The 19880-nt window shown below is 41.4% G+C and overlaps 2 protein-coding genes across 7 annotated transcripts in view; one reads left to right on the forward strand and one right to left on the reverse strand.

Annotated features, from left to right (window-relative positions):
* Nucleotides 1-19880, reverse strand: part of NFAT (nuclear factor of activated T cells 3) — a 275534-nt gene that overhangs the window by 18685 nt on the left and 236969 nt on the right. For all 6 annotated transcript variants that reach the window (XM_073976626.1, XM_073976624.1, XM_073976621.1 and 3 more), the window contains one exon: nucleotides 19019-19358. In XM_073976626.1, coding sequence (XP_073832727.1) covers nucleotides 19019-19358 — 340 coding nt within the window. The remainder of the gene's footprint in view (nucleotides 1-19018; nucleotides 19359-19880) is intronic.
* Nucleotides 8963-11078, forward strand: LOC141398876 (hexokinase type 2-like). Its single transcript, XM_073976635.1, has one exon. It carries the CDS (start codon nucleotides 9536-9538, stop codon nucleotides 11042-11044), a length of 1509 nt encoding a protein of 502 aa, XP_073832736.1. The 5' UTR covers nucleotides 8963-9535; the 3' UTR covers nucleotides 11045-11078.

Genomic DNA, 19880 nt, shown 5'->3' on the forward strand with positions numbered 1-19880 from the left:
TTGGGGGTATATCAAAAGAGCGACTTTTGAATGTTTAATCCCCCTACGAAGGCTTTATACAGAATTTCAGCTATTTCGGTCGGACAATGTGGCTAAAACGTTAATTTAGCAAATCGGAAAGTATCGTTCTATGTGGGCTATACCAAAACGTTGGCCAGTACAGGAAAATTTCTGGTGAAAGGTTTCTGCCTTTTCGATGAGCTTATGAAGATAAAGCCTTAAAAACGCCGAAAATCGGGAGGTAACTTTCCTCGGGGGGCTATATCAAAACGTGGACTTATGACCGCCAGTTTTGGTGGAGAAGTGTTGACCACTGAAAACCATAAATGCCATGTTACAGCCAATTTGGTCCTAAAATGTAGATAAAACGTGGAAATACCTGAAATCGGGTGGCATCGTTTTAGGGGACTATATCAAAACGTGAACATGAAATGAAAATGCTATTTTACGTCTTACAACAAGTTCGTCAGTCAAAGTTGACTAATACCTTCAAAGTGCCTTAAATTGTCTTATCAAAATGTGGACCTATATAAAAAATGTTGATAGGAATGTTTCTTAGCCTTTAGAGATACAAAAGCTATACCAAAACGTAGACCTATATATTCCATTTTTAATACCAAAAGTTCTACGGACCTACAACACATTTGACCAAAATGTTATCCACCTACTTTAATCCGTTCGGACGCTAGAGTGATTTCCAGAGACGGACGGACATGGCTATACTATATCTAGACAGCGGAATCCTATGCAAATGCATATATGGTTAGTATGGTCGTAGAGAAAATCTGATTAGACAGAAACTCTTTTTATCACAAAATGAAACGAATTAGGCCCCGAAATTTTTGCATATTTTTACATATTTGCATAAAATGAGCATATGCAAAACCATGTGCAAAAAATATATACACAGATTTTTTGGTCTAAAAATCCCACCGAAATGGCTAAAATTTGGTATTAAGTCTTCATTAGGGGTATGAAACTTTACACCTGAAATTTGTCCGCATGGGTCCATGTCTTCATATAGCCCCCATAAAACTGTACCTCCCGATTTCCGATATTTTGAAGGTTGTGGCTTCAACATCACATTTAAATGGCTGACATTTTGTATAAAGTCTTCCTAGGCGGTATAAAACTTTCCACCTGAAATTTCTCGATATAGGTCCATGTCTTCATATAGACCCCATAGAACGGTACTTCCCGATTTTCGTATTTTAAAAGTTGTAGCCTCAATATCCCACCGAAATGACTGAAATTTGGTATTTAGTCTTCGTTGGGGGTATAAAACTTTCCATCTAAAATTGGTCGGTATACGTCCACGTCTTCATATAGCCCTCATAGAACGGTACCTCCGGATTTCTGGTCTTTTGAATGGCTGAAATTTGGTATTAAGACTTTCTTGGGGGTAAACAACTTTCCATCTAAAATTGGTCGGTATAGGTCCACATCTTCATATAGCCCCCATAGAACGGAACCTCCGGATTTCTGGTATTTTGAATGTTGTGGCCTCAATATCCCTCCGAAATGGCTGAAATTTGGTATTAAGACTTCCTTGGGGGTAAACAACTTTCCATCTAAAATTGGTCGGTATAGCCCCCATAGTAGGTACCTCCCGATTTCCGGTATTTTTAAGGTTGCGACCTCAATAATTCGCCAAAATGGCTGAAATTTGCACCTACAATTTGTCGCTTTAGGTTAAAGCCATCATATAGCCCCCATAGAACGATACCTCCCGATTTTCGGTAATTTGAAGGTTGAGGCTGTGGTTATACATTTCTCTATTTTATTGACTTTTCTGAAAAGAATTTTAAACAGAAAAATTGTACGTACTAACATTTTTGTACCTATAATTTAAATATTTGTTGCATATGCCATATGTTTCGACTGCAATTTAATCAAAAGCCAAAAATATCCTAGTCCCAAAATTTGACATGAATCGGTCCAAAAATAGGGGTTGCATAAAATTCCGCTGTCTAACTATATCTTATCAAATATCCAATACAGTATTGTGTAGAACTCAAAAAAAAATTTATAAAACCGGCCCCATTGATTACCAAGGGCAAACTGACCTCGATGGGAAATCAGCGACAGTTGTTCGTTGCTAGTCGACACTGGTCTATAGAATATCATTATTTCTGCAAAGGAGATCGACAGTTTGGAAAAGTTTTCCCCTACAAGGGCGTCAATGTCATTGTCTGTCACTACTAGAATCCAGTAGAGTATGTGAACTTTGTTTCTAGCATGGATTCCTTCACCCATAGTTGGTGATAAGCTCGTACTAAGAATACTGGAGCTTTTGGATTTTATCTGCTTACATCGGGGGCTGCAATGTTTCAAGTCTGTTCCTTTGTAAACCACTTTCCGTCTAATGGTGGTTTGGGCATTAAGGTTACTGTGTATCCAGTACTTATTCGGTTTTTAATTGTTAGTAATTTTGATTTTAGTTTTAATAAAAATCCAAATTGATCAATGGGGTTGTTAATTGGTGATAAAACGAATGGGAAAATTATTCATATTTTTCAAAAAAAAAAAAAAAAAATATGAAAATAAAATTGTAATTTGTTATTTTTAGTTCTCAACGTCTACTAATGTTAAAAAATACAACTAAATATAATTTATACCAATAAAAATAATAAATATATTATAATATTTATAATAAATAAATAATAAAAGTTATTATATTTGTGTTTTATTTTCTATGTGTGTGTGTGGTTTGTGTGTTTTTTTTTAATAACCAATACCCTAATGTACAGAAGATGGATGCATCACACGACATTGAAGAAGGAGTTGGAGCAGTGAACAGCTTCATACATATGGCACAGGAACAGGTTGGTTAAGTAAGCATCAGCGCACACATACATACAACGATTTGTACGGCTATATACTTCTTAAGTTGCTTAGTAGTAGAGTAGAGTAGTAGAGTTCTTGGTGATGATTTATGATGTTCATTGGTTGGTTGGTTGTTGGTGATTGGATGATGTTGGTAGTAAGTGGCAGTAATAGTTTCAAGTATCACCTGAGATGAAATGCTCGAGAATATCATTGCATCACAAATGTATATGCCCCATCCTGTCAATTGTATATATCCTTCCATTTATATTGTATATTCTTTCAATAAAATTTCAATAAATTTGTTTTACGGTTTAAAGGACAGACTCTTCAAGTAGTAGTGTCCTTTTAGGATCTCTTAAGATTTATAATCATTTTCAAGTAGTTAGTTTCTAGAGTTTGTTTTTTGTTTGGTATTGTATTTGGATTATCTATTTAAATGTAAATGTCAGAGTATCACGAACCTAAATTTGCTAAGAGAAAGGAAAATAAAGTAAAAAATTGTATTTTAAGATTAATAGGTTCTTAGATAATATCCGTGGTTTGAGTTTTGGTTTTTTGTTATTTATTTATTATTTTTATTTTTTTTTTTTTGGTTGTAGGGGTGATTTTTTTCCTATGAATCCTATGAAGGCTTTGTTGATTTTCCTGAAGGTGGTTGTTTGGTGTATCAGCTTATTGTTGAATTTCGCTTGATATATTTTCAATACCCTATAAACATTTGTTACAATTGTTTGTTGAGAGATGAACTCTTGAAAATAATTTTGCTGTTCCTATTCCTATAGGGGTTAGTTTTGTTTTAAAGTTGTTCATAGAAAAGGAATTCATTCCTAACTTCTTTTTCAATTAAATTTAAAGTTGTCTTTTTGTTGTTGCTTTAAGTTGTTTTTTATTCCAATTTGTTGTAGTTGTAATTTGGTTAAAGATAAATGTTCTTTATTGTTTTTTGATGATGATAGCCTCAATGCTTAGTGGCAAAACATTTCATAGTCCGCATTTAGAATATATTTTTGATATATAACGCACTGAGAGATGTCATTGCCTGCGAGGACTTGAAACTATGTCGACATTTTATTTCAGTATAGTTGGGGTTTATGTACTTTTATTAAATTTATTTTTTAACGCCATTTGCCATCAATGTAAAATCAAAGTTTTTTTTTTAATGTGAACTATTCAAAGTGCTCTTTGAAACCTCTCAACATGGGAACATGGGGTGTATGAGCAATAAATCAATATCGTACATTCATACGCTCCCTGCAACCGTATTTAAAGCAAACATACGTCTAGGTGTACTGTAAGTATTTTTATTTAATTTATTTTAGTTATTGGAGTTATATGGGCTTGCATTTCTTGAGAGATATGCAACCCTTTGTAAAATCCTGGTGTAGAATATCCATTATTTAGTACCTACACCTGGAAAGACCCATATTAGATTCAGGAAAATATCTTGTCAAAATTCGTTGTTGTTGTTGTAACAGTGTTTATTATTATGTTTGCATGTTCGTTCTGCTGTTCAATTTGGCTCTGGTTCTATCTACAGTTCCAGGAAAATGGCTGCTTCGATGGGATGTAACCACAGATCCACTGGAGTTAGATGAGTAGGTTTGGCTGGGCAGTTGAAAAGGTGTTTTGTGTCGTGCGGGTCCATGCCACATACTGGGCAGATTTCTTGCACGGCGCGGTCGATTTCCGCCCAATAAGAATTTAGGCGACTGCAATATCCCGAGCGTAGTTGAGCCAAACCTACTCTGGTTTGTCGTGGCAGCTGACGCTCCTCAGTTGCGATAGATGGGGGATGTACTCCGAGAACTTTATTCACACTATATTTGCTTATGGCCTTAGCAACTACATCCGTGTGAATACTATTTTAACCAGCTTGATATGCCTGTTGATCTAGGGGTTCTCTCCTATATTGTTGGACCTCCGTCTCTAGAGCATAAATATCCTTCCTGATATGCCTGAATGTGTCTGGCCTAGCCAGCAGTTGGTGATTGGGATGGTTCTCACGGTAACAGCCAAGCAAGTACTGCAACTAAAGCATCTCATTGTGTTGCTTTACTGGAAGAATCTTTGCCTCATGTGGATGGTCCACTGAAGACTTTAGGAGACACCATGTTGCTGTTCTCAGGGCGGCATTCTGGCAGCATTGAACCTTGTTATAATTCGTATTACATAAATTCGGAGACCAAACTGGCGCCGCATAGCTTACCACAGACCGACATATCGCGTTATATGTGGTCTACAAGGTTTCTTTATCTGCACCCCAAGGACCTTGACCTTGTTCCTACTTTTCAGTTTGTCGCAGATAGCTGTGGCGTGCGCGCACGACGTGAAAGTAGTGTCGAATGTGACCCCTAAAATTTTGGGGTAGTTTGTGGTCGGAATTCTGCTACCATCGACCATGACATTCAATTCTCTTCCAAACTGCGCTGTCCGTGTGGTGAACAGAGTGGCTGTTGATTTTGTGGCTGAAATCTGCATATTCCTCGAATGGAAAAAGGTGGTAGATCGGTTAAATAATTGTTCAGTCTCTTACAGATGTCATCAGGATAGGTAGCTGACGCCAGGTTACGATCTCGATGCCGTCTGGAGGGGGCGGAATACAGGAGAGATAGAGGTAAAACAGTTCCGGAGGTATCACCCCACCTTGGGGAACTCCCTGTTTCACTCTACGGGGTTTGGACTTCTTGTTCCTGAATTCCACGTACGACTGGCGTCCACACAATGTCAATGTCCTCAAACAGCGTGGAGTGTCTGACTGTATCAAAGGCTTTTGATAAGTCAAGCGCCACCATCACTGTTCTATCGCATGGCCGTCTCTGGCTGAGTCCTTGACAAATATGTGTGGTAATGGCGTGCAGCGCTATTATCGTGCTGTGCTGCTTACGGAATCCATGCTGATGATTGGCAACTCGATAGCTATTTCTGATATTGGGAAGCTTTAGTCCTCCCTCAAGGGTCTTTGCTACGGGCGACAAAAGCGAAATCGGGCTGTACGATTCACTTTTGCTGGCATCCTTGCCAGGCTTCCATAGTGGGACCACCCTGCACATTTTCCAGACTTCGGGAACAATGAGGGTGGATAGCGACAGGATGAGAACTTTAGTGAGATACACCACTCCCGGCTCATCCAGCAACCATGGAGTTTCCATCAGGGCCCAACGCATTGGATGATATAGCGTTCCTAATGGCATTGGCAACATCATCCATTGCAAACTGTGGTGGTTCCTCCTCGGCAGGAAGAGATCTGATGCGACGTAATACTCTTCTCTTCGCCCTGTCACTCTCGGGGTGCTCGACCAACTGTCGATTGAAATAACTTGCGCACCTCTTCGTCGCCAAACGTGACTGAGGTCCTATCTTCCCTTCTTTCTGGGTTCGAGAGTGACTTAACCGTTGCCCACAATTCACCTATACCGGCTCCAATGTTGCAACTCTTCAGATGATTTAACCACTTGTTCCGCTTATGATCGCCGACCAGCCTGTTAACTTCCAGTGTCAGCTCCCTGACTCTGGGGTCATTGGGGTTGGTTCGACGAAGCTCATCACGCTCAGTTGCTAATCCCGTCGCCTCTGCTGGGAAGTTTGGTCTTACTTCGTGTATTCGACCAGCAGGGATATGGCGAGCGGCTGCAGCAGTGATGATGTCTCGGAACGTCCTTTCCACTACCCGAACATCAGAATGATTGGGCAGTTCTCTGAAGCGGTGATTGGCGAACTCTCTGAAACCTGGCCAATCAACTTTCTTATGATTGACGAATGTGCTGCGTTCAGAGGTAATGAAATCGGGTGGTCTACTAATGGAGACAATTATGGGGAGATGGTCTGATCCAAGGGAAATGACGGGTTGCCAGGTAACGTCATTTGTCAGACCAGGTGACACGATGGTTATGTCTGGCGAGCAGTGACACACTCCTCGATTAAAATAACTTGCGCACCTCTTCGGGTCAGTCAACGTAACGTCGCCAAACGTGACTGAGGTCCTATCTTCCCTTCTTCCAGGGTTCGAGAGTGACTTAACCGTTGTCCACAATTCACCTATACCGGCTCCAATGTTGCAACTCTTCAGATGATTTAACCAGTTGTTCCGCTTATGCTCGCCGACCAGCCTGTTAACTTCAAGTGTCAGCTTCCTGACTCTAGGGTCATTTTGGTTGGTTCGACGAAGCTCATCACGCTCAGTTGCTAATCCCGTCGCCTCTTACTTCGGGAATTCGGCCAGCAGGAATATGACAAGCGGCGGCAGCAGTGATGATGTCTCGGAACGTACTTTCCGCTATCCGAACATCAGAAGGATTGGGCAGTTCTCTGAAGCGGTGATTGGCGAACTCTCTGAAACCCGGCCAATCAACTTTCTTATGATTGACGAACGTGCGGCGTTCAGAGGTAATGAAATCGGGTGGTCTGCTAATGGAGACAATTATGGAGAGATGGTCTGATACAAGGGAAATGACGGGTTACCAGGTAACGTCATTTGTCAGACCAACTGACACGATGGTTATGTCTGGCGAGCTGTAACACTCTCCTCTAATTCTGGTAGGGGCGTCCTCATTAACCGTGCAAAACGTAGAGCTGTCAATCTGCTCGGCCAGCGATGTACCTCCCTGGTCGTTTCCGAGGGCCCAATGCCACATCTCATGATGCGCATTAAAGGGCTAATGTTATGCACGTAATCTGAGATGCAGCTATTTCTCGGCGGGATGTATACGTTTAGCAACTCTATCTCGGCAGTTCCACACCTGACTGCTACCCCCATACATTCCATTTACGGGTCATCAGAGACAGGCAGGAAAGTTAATCCCCCACCTCCACTTCTGGTGCGATCCTTCATTAGCACGTTCTAACCATCGCAACGTTGTAAGCTACAGTTCTTTTTGAGCTTGGTTTCTTGCACCGCAGCGACCTTGATATTCCTCCGACTCATTAAATCTACTATTTCCTCGATCTCACCTCGTAGTCCATTGCAATTAAATTGCAAAAAGGATGCACTTTCCGGGATTGGGACAACAACGGCTGGTGTAAAAGGCTGCATGTGCGGTTGTTGTCGAGGGGACTGCGGGGGAGTCTCATAATCAGACGACGAGGGAGTTTCGTAATCCGATGACGACTCACTGGGGACTGTATTCACACAGCATGCAGCAACATAGTCCCTGTCGTTGTCCCTCACGTGGACAAGTCCAGAGCAACCCCTTAGATGCACACACTCCTGACATTTATTGCATCTCACCGAAGCCTGGATGTGGGTGAAGATGCGGGTGTGACAAACCGAGCACAAATATATTGGTTCTACATTTTCCTCCGTCCCGGCACGGACCAAAAGAATTCGGAGCAGGCATTCCGGGATATGCTGCTCCCAGCACAGAAAAACGAAACAAATACAAACACATGTACACTGAGGTGGCAGCGGCTGGCCGGAACAATGATGTTGTGTAGTTCCGGGGATGTTGTGTAGTTCCGGGTCAATCCAGTACGAAAGAACCCGCTGCCGCGGGATTGTAATCAATTCTACATCTACGTTTCTATTTCGAGTCATATTAGCTTGGATGTGCTGAGATAACTTTAACCCCCCGATTACATTGGCAAGTTATTTGCAGACAGTTGTGTACATATTAGGGCAAAGTTTTAGGTTTTGACCTTAAGGCCCCCACTCATTTATCAGTCTGCGCCGTCAGTCCGATGAACCCTTTCTGTATGTGTGACTGACAAGTGTGTAGCACAATCCATCAGTCAAGTCTAAAAATCTTGAGTTTCTCCTCGAAAAATTAATTAATTCTACGTTTTTTGTGTTCCTACACCAACATTATTTTCTGTTTTTCAAAATTGTTTATTGACAATTTGAAAATAAACACTATTCACCCAGATTGATGGGGGTTCATTTTGAAATCAAAACTTAGTCCCAATTTACATTAGGCGAGTTTACTTGCGGCAATTGTCATTTTGTAGGAGAGACAGGTGAGGTATATGGTAACCCTTTGCCTCTCAGCACCCTCTCTCACCTACAAACTGACAATTGCCGCAAGTAAACTCGCCTAATGTAAATTGGGACTATTTTGATTTTCATCAGTCTTGGAAAACTCACACATACATTCTCAAAATTTCAAAAATTTACACATACTACCATAAATGCTGGCAGTCAGACTGACTAATGAGTGGGGGCCTTAATGCCGGGCATACACTATGGGCATGCACGACAGCATTTGTAATAGTATTAGTAAATTTTGAAGTTTTTGTCAATGTATTTGGGAGTAGTTTTGGCAGGATTGAAATCAAAATAGTTTTGATTTTGTAAATGAACCCCTTTCAATCCGATGAATTTTGTTTATTTTCCAAGTAACCAACAAAAAATTTTTGACAACAACAAATATTATTTGTGAGGAAATTAAAAATTTGGAAAACTTCAACCCAAAATCGAGTTCTGGAGGAAAATTCATCATTTTTGCAATATGGATTGAAGGAATGCCACACACTATTCAATCACACACTTACACAAGGGTTCATCGGTTGCTGTCCTGCATGCCCATAGTGTATGCCCGGCATAACAGTCGATTCTTCTATTTCCCATTATTCGATTTTTTTTAGTTTCCCCATTATTAAAATTCAAAAAGAGCTTTGGCAACACCAAAATATTTTTTTTTTTTTTTGAAAAAGAAAATCTCACGAAAAAGCAATCAAAATTCCCAAATCGTCTTCTAATTTTTGCTTCAAAATCATGTCAAACAGTAACATCATTGAGGAAACGGAACCACAGGAAACTCCTGAAGAGATAAGCAGTCGCTTGATTAAAGAAATTTGCCAACCTTTGATGCTGGAAAATGAAAAATTGCAACAAATCAAGGAGGCTTTTCTCATTGATCTGCAGATGGGACTTTGTAAATATTCCCATGGCAAATCCATGTCGAAATGTTGGCTGACTTTTGTACAAGAATTACCCGGAGGTTGTGAAAATGGTACATTTTTAGCTCTTGACTGGAGTGGTGGTATAAATTTCCGTTTTGTGGCCATTTATTTGAAATGTAAAAAAGATTTTCATATGGATTCGAAGATATATGAAATTCCTGGGAAATTATTAAATGGTCCCGGTGTGGATGTGTTTGATTTCATTGCTGAATCCTTGTCCGCGTTTGTAAAGACATTTCAAGTCATTGCGGCTGATGATGAAAGTTTGCCAATGGCTGTGAATTTCGAGTTTCAAGTGAAACAAAGTTCTATCAACAAAGCAGAACTTGTGGCCTGGGATAATGGCATCAATTGCCCCGATGTGGTGGGACGAGATGTGTTACAAATGCTAAGAGAGGCCATAGAGAGAAGGGGTGAAATCAAGTTGCAAATGTTGATACTTGTGCGGCAGCCAATTGGTACTCTAATGAATGGTGCTTGGCATGATCAAAATTGTAAAATTTCCCTAAATGTTGGGGCAGCTAGCAGCTGCAAGGCTTGTTATGTGGAAAAGGTTACCAATATGAGCATTTATCACAATCCAAAAGGTAATACCATTCCCACCATGCTAATCTGCTGTGAATGGGGTTCATTGGGGGATAATGGCAAGTTGGAATTTTTACAAAGTAGATATGACAAAGAAATTGATGCGAAATCTCAAAATCCCAATGCAAAACTGCTTGAAAAATTGCTAAACCTTGAAAATTTGGGAGAATTGTTACGTTTGCTACTAATGGATTGCCTTCAAGCCGAACTACTCTGCAAGGGCAACATTAGTGAACAACTAAGACAAGAGGGTTCTTTCAAAACGGAATACATGTTCCTAATTGCAACCCAACCCCCTCAAAATCATGATATTACCCGAGAAATCTTTGAAAAATTGGGTTATAAAAATCCCACAGATTTTGACTGCGAACAAATGTATTTTATATGCAATACTATTTTGAGACGTTCTGCCTATCTCGTGGCTGCCATTATCGCTTGTCTAATTGAACGTGTCGGTGATCCATATACTGTGGTGGCCATAGATGGCCCATTGAGCCATCTTCATGAGATTTACAATTGCCTCATTGCCGCCAAGTTGTCACAGTTGGTACGCCCAGAACATAAATTCCGATTAATGCTTTCCGAAGATGGTTCAGGTCGTGGGGCGGCATTAACATCAGCTGTGATTAACTCAAAATGCCAAGCAGAGATGCTTAAAATGAAATTAGTCAGCAGATCTTCAACTCGCAAATCAAACAATGGCGGTGCAAAACGCAATACGGAAAATTTGTTTTGAATAAAAAATTGAATAAATTTCGCATACTAAAAAAGTTGGGTTTTCTTTTTTGTTTATGTAGCCACCAGGTAAGTTAGGGTCGCCTATGTTCGCTAAAGTTTAAAATGTTAGCTTAACGACACCTTAAAAGGATAGTTTGGGGTATAGATTAGTATAATTTCGGTAATTAATGTGTCGCTATGTCCTACCGATAGCAACGGTGTTGTTGTTGGCTCTGGCTCTATCTCCAGTTCTAGTAAAATGGCTACTTCGATGGTATGTAACCACAGATCTACTTGTGTTAGATGAGTAGGTTTGGCGGGCCAATGGAATAGGTGCTTAGTATCGTGAGGGCCCATGCCGCATACTGGGCAGATGTCTTGCACGGTGCGATCGATTCCTGCCCAATTGGAATTCAGGCGACTGCAATATCCCGAGCGTAATTGAGCCAAAACTACACTGGTTTGTCGTGGCAGCTGACGCCTAGGGACTTGAGGACCTTGTTCCTATATTTCAGTTTATCGCAGATAGCTGTGGCATGCGAGGACGACGTGAAAGTAGTGTCGAATGTGACGCCTAGAATTTTGGGGCAGTTTGTGGTCGGAATTCTGCTACCATCGACCCTGATATTTAACTCTGTTCTATACTGTGCCGTCTATGTGGTGAACAGAGTGGCCGTCGATTTAGTGTCGGATATCTACATATTCCTCTCGTGGAAAAAGGTGGTAAGATCGGTTAAATAGGAGTTCAGTCTCTCACAGATGTCATCAGGGTAGGTACCTGACGCCAGGATCGTACAATCATCCACATACGTTATGATCTCAATGCCGTCTGGAGGGGGCGGAATACAGGAAAGGTACAGGTTAAAAAGTTCCGGAGATATCACCCCTCCTTGGCGAACTCATTGTTTCACTCTAAGGGCTTGGATTTCTTGTTCCTGAATTCCACTTGGCCGGAGGATTGTCTGCTCGATGTCCTCGAACAGCGTGGAGTGCTTGAAAGTATCAAATGCTTTTGATAAGTCAATCACTGTTCTATCACACGGCCAATCCTGGTTGAGTCCTCGACAAATATGTGTGGAGATGGCGTGCAGCGCTGTTGTCGTGCTGTGCTGCTTACAGAATCCATGCTGATGATCGGCAAATTGATAGCTATTTCTAATGCTGGGGAGGACTAAGGCCTCAATGGTCTTCGCTACAGGTGACAACAGCGAAATCGGCCTATACGATTCATCCTTGCTGGCATCCTTGCCTGGCTTCAGTAGCGGGACCACCCTGCACATTTTCCAGACTTTGGGAGCAATAAGGGTTGCTAGCGACTGCGACGGTGTAGTCGACCTTTATTGGCGTCGATCCTTGCCCTACAGCAATTTAGTATTCGGCTCATAGTTGAGCCGAAATTACTGATGCTCGGACTTAACCACCCATGAATCGTAGCATAATGGTTGGATGTGTGGGACTTCGGTAGCCTCTTAATTTTTCAAAGTACCTGGGTGGCGGTCCCATATACCAACAATATGGTGGTTAAGAAGGCTCTCACAATCACAACCGTGGCAATCACCCATGTAGAGCATGTCATTGTGTTGGCGTACTGGAAGAATCTTCACACTGGTAATCATAGCTTACTACACCCGACCGACATGACATGTAATCGACAAAGTTTCTTATTTTCTTTATCTTTCTCCGGCTAGGGACTTGAGGACTTCCGCCGTCGATGCGGTGAAACAGTGACCATAGGTTTAATGGTGATCTCAATGCCATCTGTTGGTGTGGAATATGGGAAATGTAGAGGTTCAACAGATCCGGAAATATCACCCCATATTGGAGAGCTCCCTGTTTCACTCTTTGACCTTCGACATCTTGTTCCTGAATTCCACGAATGACTAGCGTCCACACATATAATTGATTATCCAACGTTTCAAAATTGACCCAAGGGTAGTCAAATCTATGTTTTCAAACAGCTTCGAGCCCCACCTCGTCAATCATAGGAAAGCTGATTGGCCGAGTTTCAGAGAGTTCACCAATCACCGCTTCAGAGAACTGCCCATTCCTCCTGATGTTCGGGTAGCGGAAAGGACGTTCCGAGACATCATCACTGCTCATCATATCCCTGCTGGTCGAATACCCGAAGTAAAACCAAACTTCCCAGCAGAGGCGACAGGATTAGCAAATGAGCGTGCTGAGCTTCGTCGAGCCAACCCCAATGACCCCAGAGTCAGGGAGCTGACACTGGAAGTTAACAGGCTCGTCGGCGAACATAAGCGGAACAAGTGGTTAAATGATCTCAAGAGTTGCAACATTGGAGCCGGTATAAGTGAATTGTGGACAACGGTTAAGTCACTCTCGAACCCTGGTAGGATGTAAGATAGGACCTCAGTCACATTTGGCGACGTTACGCTGACTGACCCGAAGAGGTGCGCAAGTTATTGAAATCGACAGTTTGTCGAACACCCAGAGAGTGACAGGGCAAAGAGGAGAGTATTACGTCGCATCAGATCTCTTCCTGCCGAAGATGAACCACCACAGTTTACAATGGATGATGTTGGGCCCTGATGGAATCTCCATGGTAATGCTGAAGCAGATGGATGAGCCGGGAGTGGAAGCGATTTCGCTTTTGTCGCCCATAGCAAAGACCCTTGAGGCCTTAGTCCTCCCTAGTATCAGGCATAGCTAACAAGTTGCTGTTCATCAGCATGAATTCCGTAAGCAGCACAGCACGAAAACAGCGCTGCACGCCATCTCCACATATATTTGTCAAGGACTCAACCATAGACAGCCGTGTGATAGAACAGTGATGATGACTTATCAAAAGCCTTTGATACAGTCAGGAACTCCACGCTGTACGAGGACATCGATCAGACAACCCTCCGGCCAAGTCTGAAACGAATTCCACGTCGTATGTGAAATTCAGGAACAAGAAGTCCAAACCCCGTAGAGTGAAACAGGGAGTTCCCCAAGGTGGGGTGATATCTCCGGAACTGTTTAACCTCTACCTCTCCTGTATTCCGTCCCCTTCAGACGGCATCGAGATAGTAACGTATGCGGATGATTGCACGATCCTGGCGTCAGGTACCTTCCCAAATGACATCTGTGAGAGACTGAACTCCTATTTAACTGATCTTACCACCTTTTTCCACGCGAGGAATATGCAGATTTCCGCCACAAAATCTACAGCCACTCTGTTCACCACACGGATAGCGCAGTTTGGAAGAGAATTGAATGTGTTGGTAGCAGAATTCCGACCACAAACTGCCCCAACATTCGACACTACTTTCAAGTCGTGCCCGCTCTCCACAGCTATCTGCGACAAACTGAAAAGTAGAAACAAGGTCCTCAAGACCCGAGCCGGCAGAACTTGGGGTGCAGATAAAGAAACCTTGTTGGCCACATATAACGCGATAGGTCGGTCTGTGGTAAGCTATGCGACGCCAGTCTGGTCCCCGACATTATGTGATACGAATTGGAAAAAGATTCAAACTTGCCAGTATGCCGCCCTGAGAACAGCAACAGGGTGCCTCCTCAAATCATCAGTGGACCATCGACATGAGGAGACAAAGATTCTTCCAGTAAAGCAACAGAATGAGATGCTTTCGTTGAAGTACTCGCTTGGGTGTTACCGTTAGAGCCACCCAATCACCATCTGCTGGCTAGGCCCGACACATTCAGGCATATGAGGAAGGATAATTCATGCTCTAGAGAGGGAGGTCCAATAATATAGGAGAGAATCCTTAGAAAAACAGGCATATCAAGCAGCTTTAAATGGTATTCACACGGATGCAGTTGCCAAAGCCTTAAGCAATTATAGTGTTAATAAATTCCTCGAAATACACCCCCCATCTATTGCAGCTGAGGAGCGTCAGCTGCCTTGACAATCTAGAGTGGTTCTAGCTCAACTACGCTCGGGATATTGCAGTCGCCTGTACATGTGTGTGTACATGTTCAGCACTGTGTTAGGCTGTTCTGCTTAATACCCGTACCGATAACTGAATACCTATTTCTGATGCTGGAGAGGAGTTAAGCCTCAAGGGCCTTTGGTACGGGTGACAAAAGCGAAATCCAAAACAATTCTGGGGAGATGGTATAATCCAAGAGAAACAACGCGTTGCCAGTTGACATCATTTGTCAGACCCTGCGGCACATTCTGTGACATTCTTTGCTAATTCTGATAGGGGCTTCCTCATTGATCATGCAAAATGTATAGCTATTAATCTGCTCAACAAGCAATATACCCCTCTCTGGTCATTACCTAGGACCGATTGTCACGCTCATATCCTTCTAATAGCGGGCAAATATTAGGCCTACAACCTGGAGTTCAGGTATTTATGGGCTGGATGTATACGTCAAACAGCTCTACGGCAGTTCCACACCTGACCATTATCCCCATTAATTCGATATACGATCATTAGAGCCAGGCCCAAGCGAGATAGGTCTGTATTGAACAGACTGGAGAGTTAGACCCCCCAACTCCACTTCTGGTGCGATCTCTCCTCAGTACCTTGTAACCATCACAAAACTGTAATCATCAGTTGTTGTTGAGCTTTACTGCACAGCCGCGATCATGATATTCTTCCGGCTCATAATATCCACTATTTCTTCGATCTTAGCTCGCAGGCCTTTGCAATTATATTGCAAAAAGTATGCATTTCCAGGGATTGGAACTTCAATGATGAGGTGTGGCTCGGGGCTCCAAAATTTGGACCAAATCGCTTGATCCGTTCGAGAGTTAACGTGCGCACCAGTCAGCCAGACAGCTATTTTTGGGGTCCAACCAAACCATTATTTTGATGAGGTATACCCTCGTTAGCCTAAAGGCTGGGGGTATAAAAAGCGAAACAAAGCAAACTTTTGGAGTGAATTTCAAAAATAAAGCAAAATCTACGCTATAAACACCACCCGAGGCGTACGAGTCACCTTAGAAGTTGAAGTAGTACTTGGTGTGTTTGGGAGACAAAAAATTTGTGACGATGGTGAAAAAAAAATTAGGTAATACACGAGCTATGGATCAACATAAATAGTTAAGATGTATTCTAAATACCTTTGGATATCCTAATCCAGTTTCAGGTGGCGAGAACTGATTTTAGACTCCGGGAGTCAGGGTGTTGGCGTGGTTCACACTTTGGACACTCGAATGTCCTAAAACTAATTGATAGTCGACTTGAGTTAGGTGACAATGGTTGCGTAAGCGATTATATGCCTACCTCATTTAAGTTTGACTCCTTAACCGTTATCTTCCCAAGCAGAGACGCATGGGCTGAGTGCATATCTCCTCTGGACGGTCTGGCAATTTACACAGACGGGTCCAAGATGGAAGAAGGTACTGGCGCTGGCGTCTACTGCGAGAATCCACTAATTAAGAACTCATACAAGCTCAACCATCACTGTAGTATTTTTTAGGCGGAGATTCTTGCTATCAGGAAAGCAGCTGAATTGATGAAAGGGCTTTAAGGCAGCCTTACAGGACCGGTGACTATATATGTCGATAGTCAAGCGGCGTTCAAGGCTCTCAAGTCATGGACCATAAATTCAAGAGCTATTCCTGATTGTAGGAGAGCTCTGCAGGATATACACGATATCGTAAAGCTATGTTGGGTTCCGGGTCATAGCAACATCATGGGAAACGAGGTAGCAGATGGAAGAAGGTACTGGCGTTGGCGTCTACTGCGAGAATCCACTAATTAAGAACTCATACAAGCTCAACCATCACTGTAGTGTTTTTTAGGCGGAGATTCTTGCTATCAGGAAAGCAGCTGAATTGGTGAAAGGGCTTGAAGGCAGCCTTACAGGACCGGTGACTATATATGTCGATAGTCAAGCCGCCCTCAAGGCTCTCAAGTAACGGACCATAAATTCAAGAGCTATTCTTGATTGTAGGAGAGCTCTGCAGCATATACACTATATCGTAAAGCTATGTTGGGTTCCGGGTCATAGCAACATCATGGAAAACGAGGTAGCAGATGAACTGGCTCGAGGTGGCTCTAGGTCTATCGACTTATCAGTTGATGAAACCGTCCGGCCACCAATGTGCCATTACATCGGCAAACATCGGGAGATCTTCAATGAGAAAACACATTAAAGATGGCTATTGGAACCTGGTTGTAGGGTATCCAAGGCAATCTGGCCTGTGGTTTCTCGTCGAAGAACGGCTTCTCTCCTCCTCTCACTTGATAAGTTAGGGATGAAAATCGCGGTGGGGCTTATAACAGGTCACTGCAGAGTGAGATCTCTAACTTCAAAATGGGACGACAGTGGCATTGACTACTGCAGACTATGTGAAGATGCGGAGGAGATAGAGACTGTCGAACATCTGCTTTGTAGGTGCCCCATATTGCAAACAAGGAGATACCGAACACTAGGTAGATATGAGATAGACACTCTCGTCCTACTCAACTTTGCCAAACAAATATCATGGCTTGGAAAAGGTCCATAAAAACCAATAGTAGTCAGACTTTTTTCACTCTTCCAGAACACTTTCATCTTTACATTGGTATCACTCTCTACATCTCCTACATCTCCATCCTATCTGTGCTGCACCATCAACTCAAGATCTCCTAAACTTACCATCATCTCATCACCTCTAACCTACCATCCTCATCTCATAAACTACATCAACACTCTAAATCTTCAGCAATAGCCCACACAGGATGAACACAATGGACCAACGGTCTCCGAGTGGAGCAGTCACCTATACCACTAGATGGCTGCGCATCCTTCAACCTAACCTAACTTATTCTAAATAATGCTCATGGGTTGAATGTTGGTTCCAAGCAGAGCTCCGAATACTCGATCGAATTCCACTCGCGAGTGAAACTCTTCTCCCCACCACCAAACAAAAACTTATCCCACCTTATGTACTATAATAATCTGCTCCGAACATAGTTCGGAATCAACTTATAATTTACTATAACCTTTGATTTTACATTGAGGCAAAAAGTAATATTTCTTATTATAATTTAGTTTTCTTCTTTCGCTGAGCATCAATACGGCCGGCGGTTTTTAGAATTTAGATTAAATGTTTTTTTTCATACTTTTCGCAATACAATTACAAAATAATAATAAAAACTAAAAATCAATTATAAATTATCAATAATAACAAATTATTTATAAGCCAATATTATTTTTTTTTCTGTTTTTTTTGTTCTTTTTTTTCATTCACTTGGGTTCAATTTTCTTTCGATTTCACTTTTGTTGATAGCGTCGATGCAGAGAAAACAAAGACGAAAAACGCAGACATGACGCAAGGGAGGACCCCGGTACAGCAAGTATAAGGTGTATAATAAATATATTATTTTTCTTGTATATATTATTTGTTGTTATTTGAGTTGAGTTTGAAAGATACAAAAATTTTTTGCTTGTATAAGAAAAAAAAATAAGCTGGGAAATATTGTTGGGTGTTTGTACAAACAAGTTGTATCTGGCTTTATTTGAAATGCAAGTAAATTCATCGCAAAGTAATGTTTGAAAACAGCAATTAGGTGTTATGATGCCACAGTTATAGTTGTCACACCTCTAATGACGTTGACAACGATCGATAATTTTTATTGTTTTAATGGGAAAATAATAAGACAAGTACTGTAATCTTTGCTTGCTTTAATGATGGGGAGAAAGAGAGAAGAAGCACATTTTTTTGGAATTTTTTAAAACGTTTATGAGGATTATTTGTTTAGTAAGAGGTTAAGTGAAATTGTTTTGAAGCGCATACATAAAGCAAGCATACTTTTAGGCAGCTCAAATTAACAAAAACTTGGCTTATGATTTCGTTTACAAATTTAAGGGCAAAACACTTAAATATTTGTATGAAAATATACTCAATACTATTCATACGGCAAGTAAACACCTTGGAATAATAAATACAAACATTTCGACTTCGTCGTCGTTGAGATCGTGTAAACATTTTTTTTCATACATACATATGTATCTATGCTGTGCAGGTGATTGTCACAGTTGTTTTCACTGTTTTTTCTTTTGTATAATAACTTTTATAAACAAATTGAAATACCTTGAGTTGATGATAAGCTACTGTTGCTATTGTTGTTGTTACTATTATTGACTCCAATTGCTGCTGCAGCTCCCTGAGTGGTGTTATTGGCGCCATTTACAGTGTTGCCAGCCGAAAGTGTTCCATTGTTGCCCAGGGATCCTCCGCCAAGTAATGCCTGTGTATTGACTGCACTACTATGGGTAGTGGCCGCTGCCAACGGGGTGTAGGTACCCTTTGGCGTATAGACAAATGTGTGAGGTTCACTTTTTTTGCCGCTCGATATAATTGCCACTTGTACGGTAACGGGTTTCATGATATTCTGATGTATATACGGTGGCACGGTACATATTAAATGAGTCTGAGGTTGGAAAAAAGAAGAAAGAAAATTAGAAATTATTAATATGGTCAAAGGGCGCCATGGCCTAAACATAGATAGATTGGTTCATGACAAATTAAATAGATAGTGATGGCACTCCAGCTGTTCAAACATGAAGTGTCAAATTCCTTGCAACAAAATTATTATACCCTCAGCATTTATGCTAACGATTATATATGGCGAATAACAAAATTCCTTTACAATTCCATTTGAAAAAAATTAAAATTTTTTTTTGCGAGCACATCTACGATTTTTGTTATAGAGGTAAAGGAAAAAAATCCGGTTTCAAATCTACTCGCGTTCACGAAATTGGCCAATGCGCGCAAAAGTTATAGCGGTTTTTATTCTCATATAAAGAAAAAATATTTAAAAATATCTTTTTTGTTGTTATAAGAAAATGTATGCATAAATCGTTAACAGCATTCCATATCTATTCGTGGATGTTTAATGAGTTATTAAATTTATTATTATTTTCGCGGAAAATCAACAAATAATAAAAAAATT

This window comes from Musca autumnalis, unplaced genomic scaffold, assembly GCF_047663935.1.
Source record: "Musca autumnalis isolate F117 unplaced genomic scaffold, ASM4766393v1 scaffold_3, whole genome shotgun sequence".
In the NCBI taxonomy this organism is placed as follows: domain Eukaryota; kingdom Metazoa; phylum Arthropoda; class Insecta; order Diptera; family Muscidae; genus Musca; species Musca autumnalis.

Coding starts and splice junctions, on each gene's coding strand:
- LOC141398876 (XM_073976635.1), top strand. CDS start 9,536: ATGTCAAACAGTAACATCATTGAGGAAACGGAACCACAGGAAACTCCT.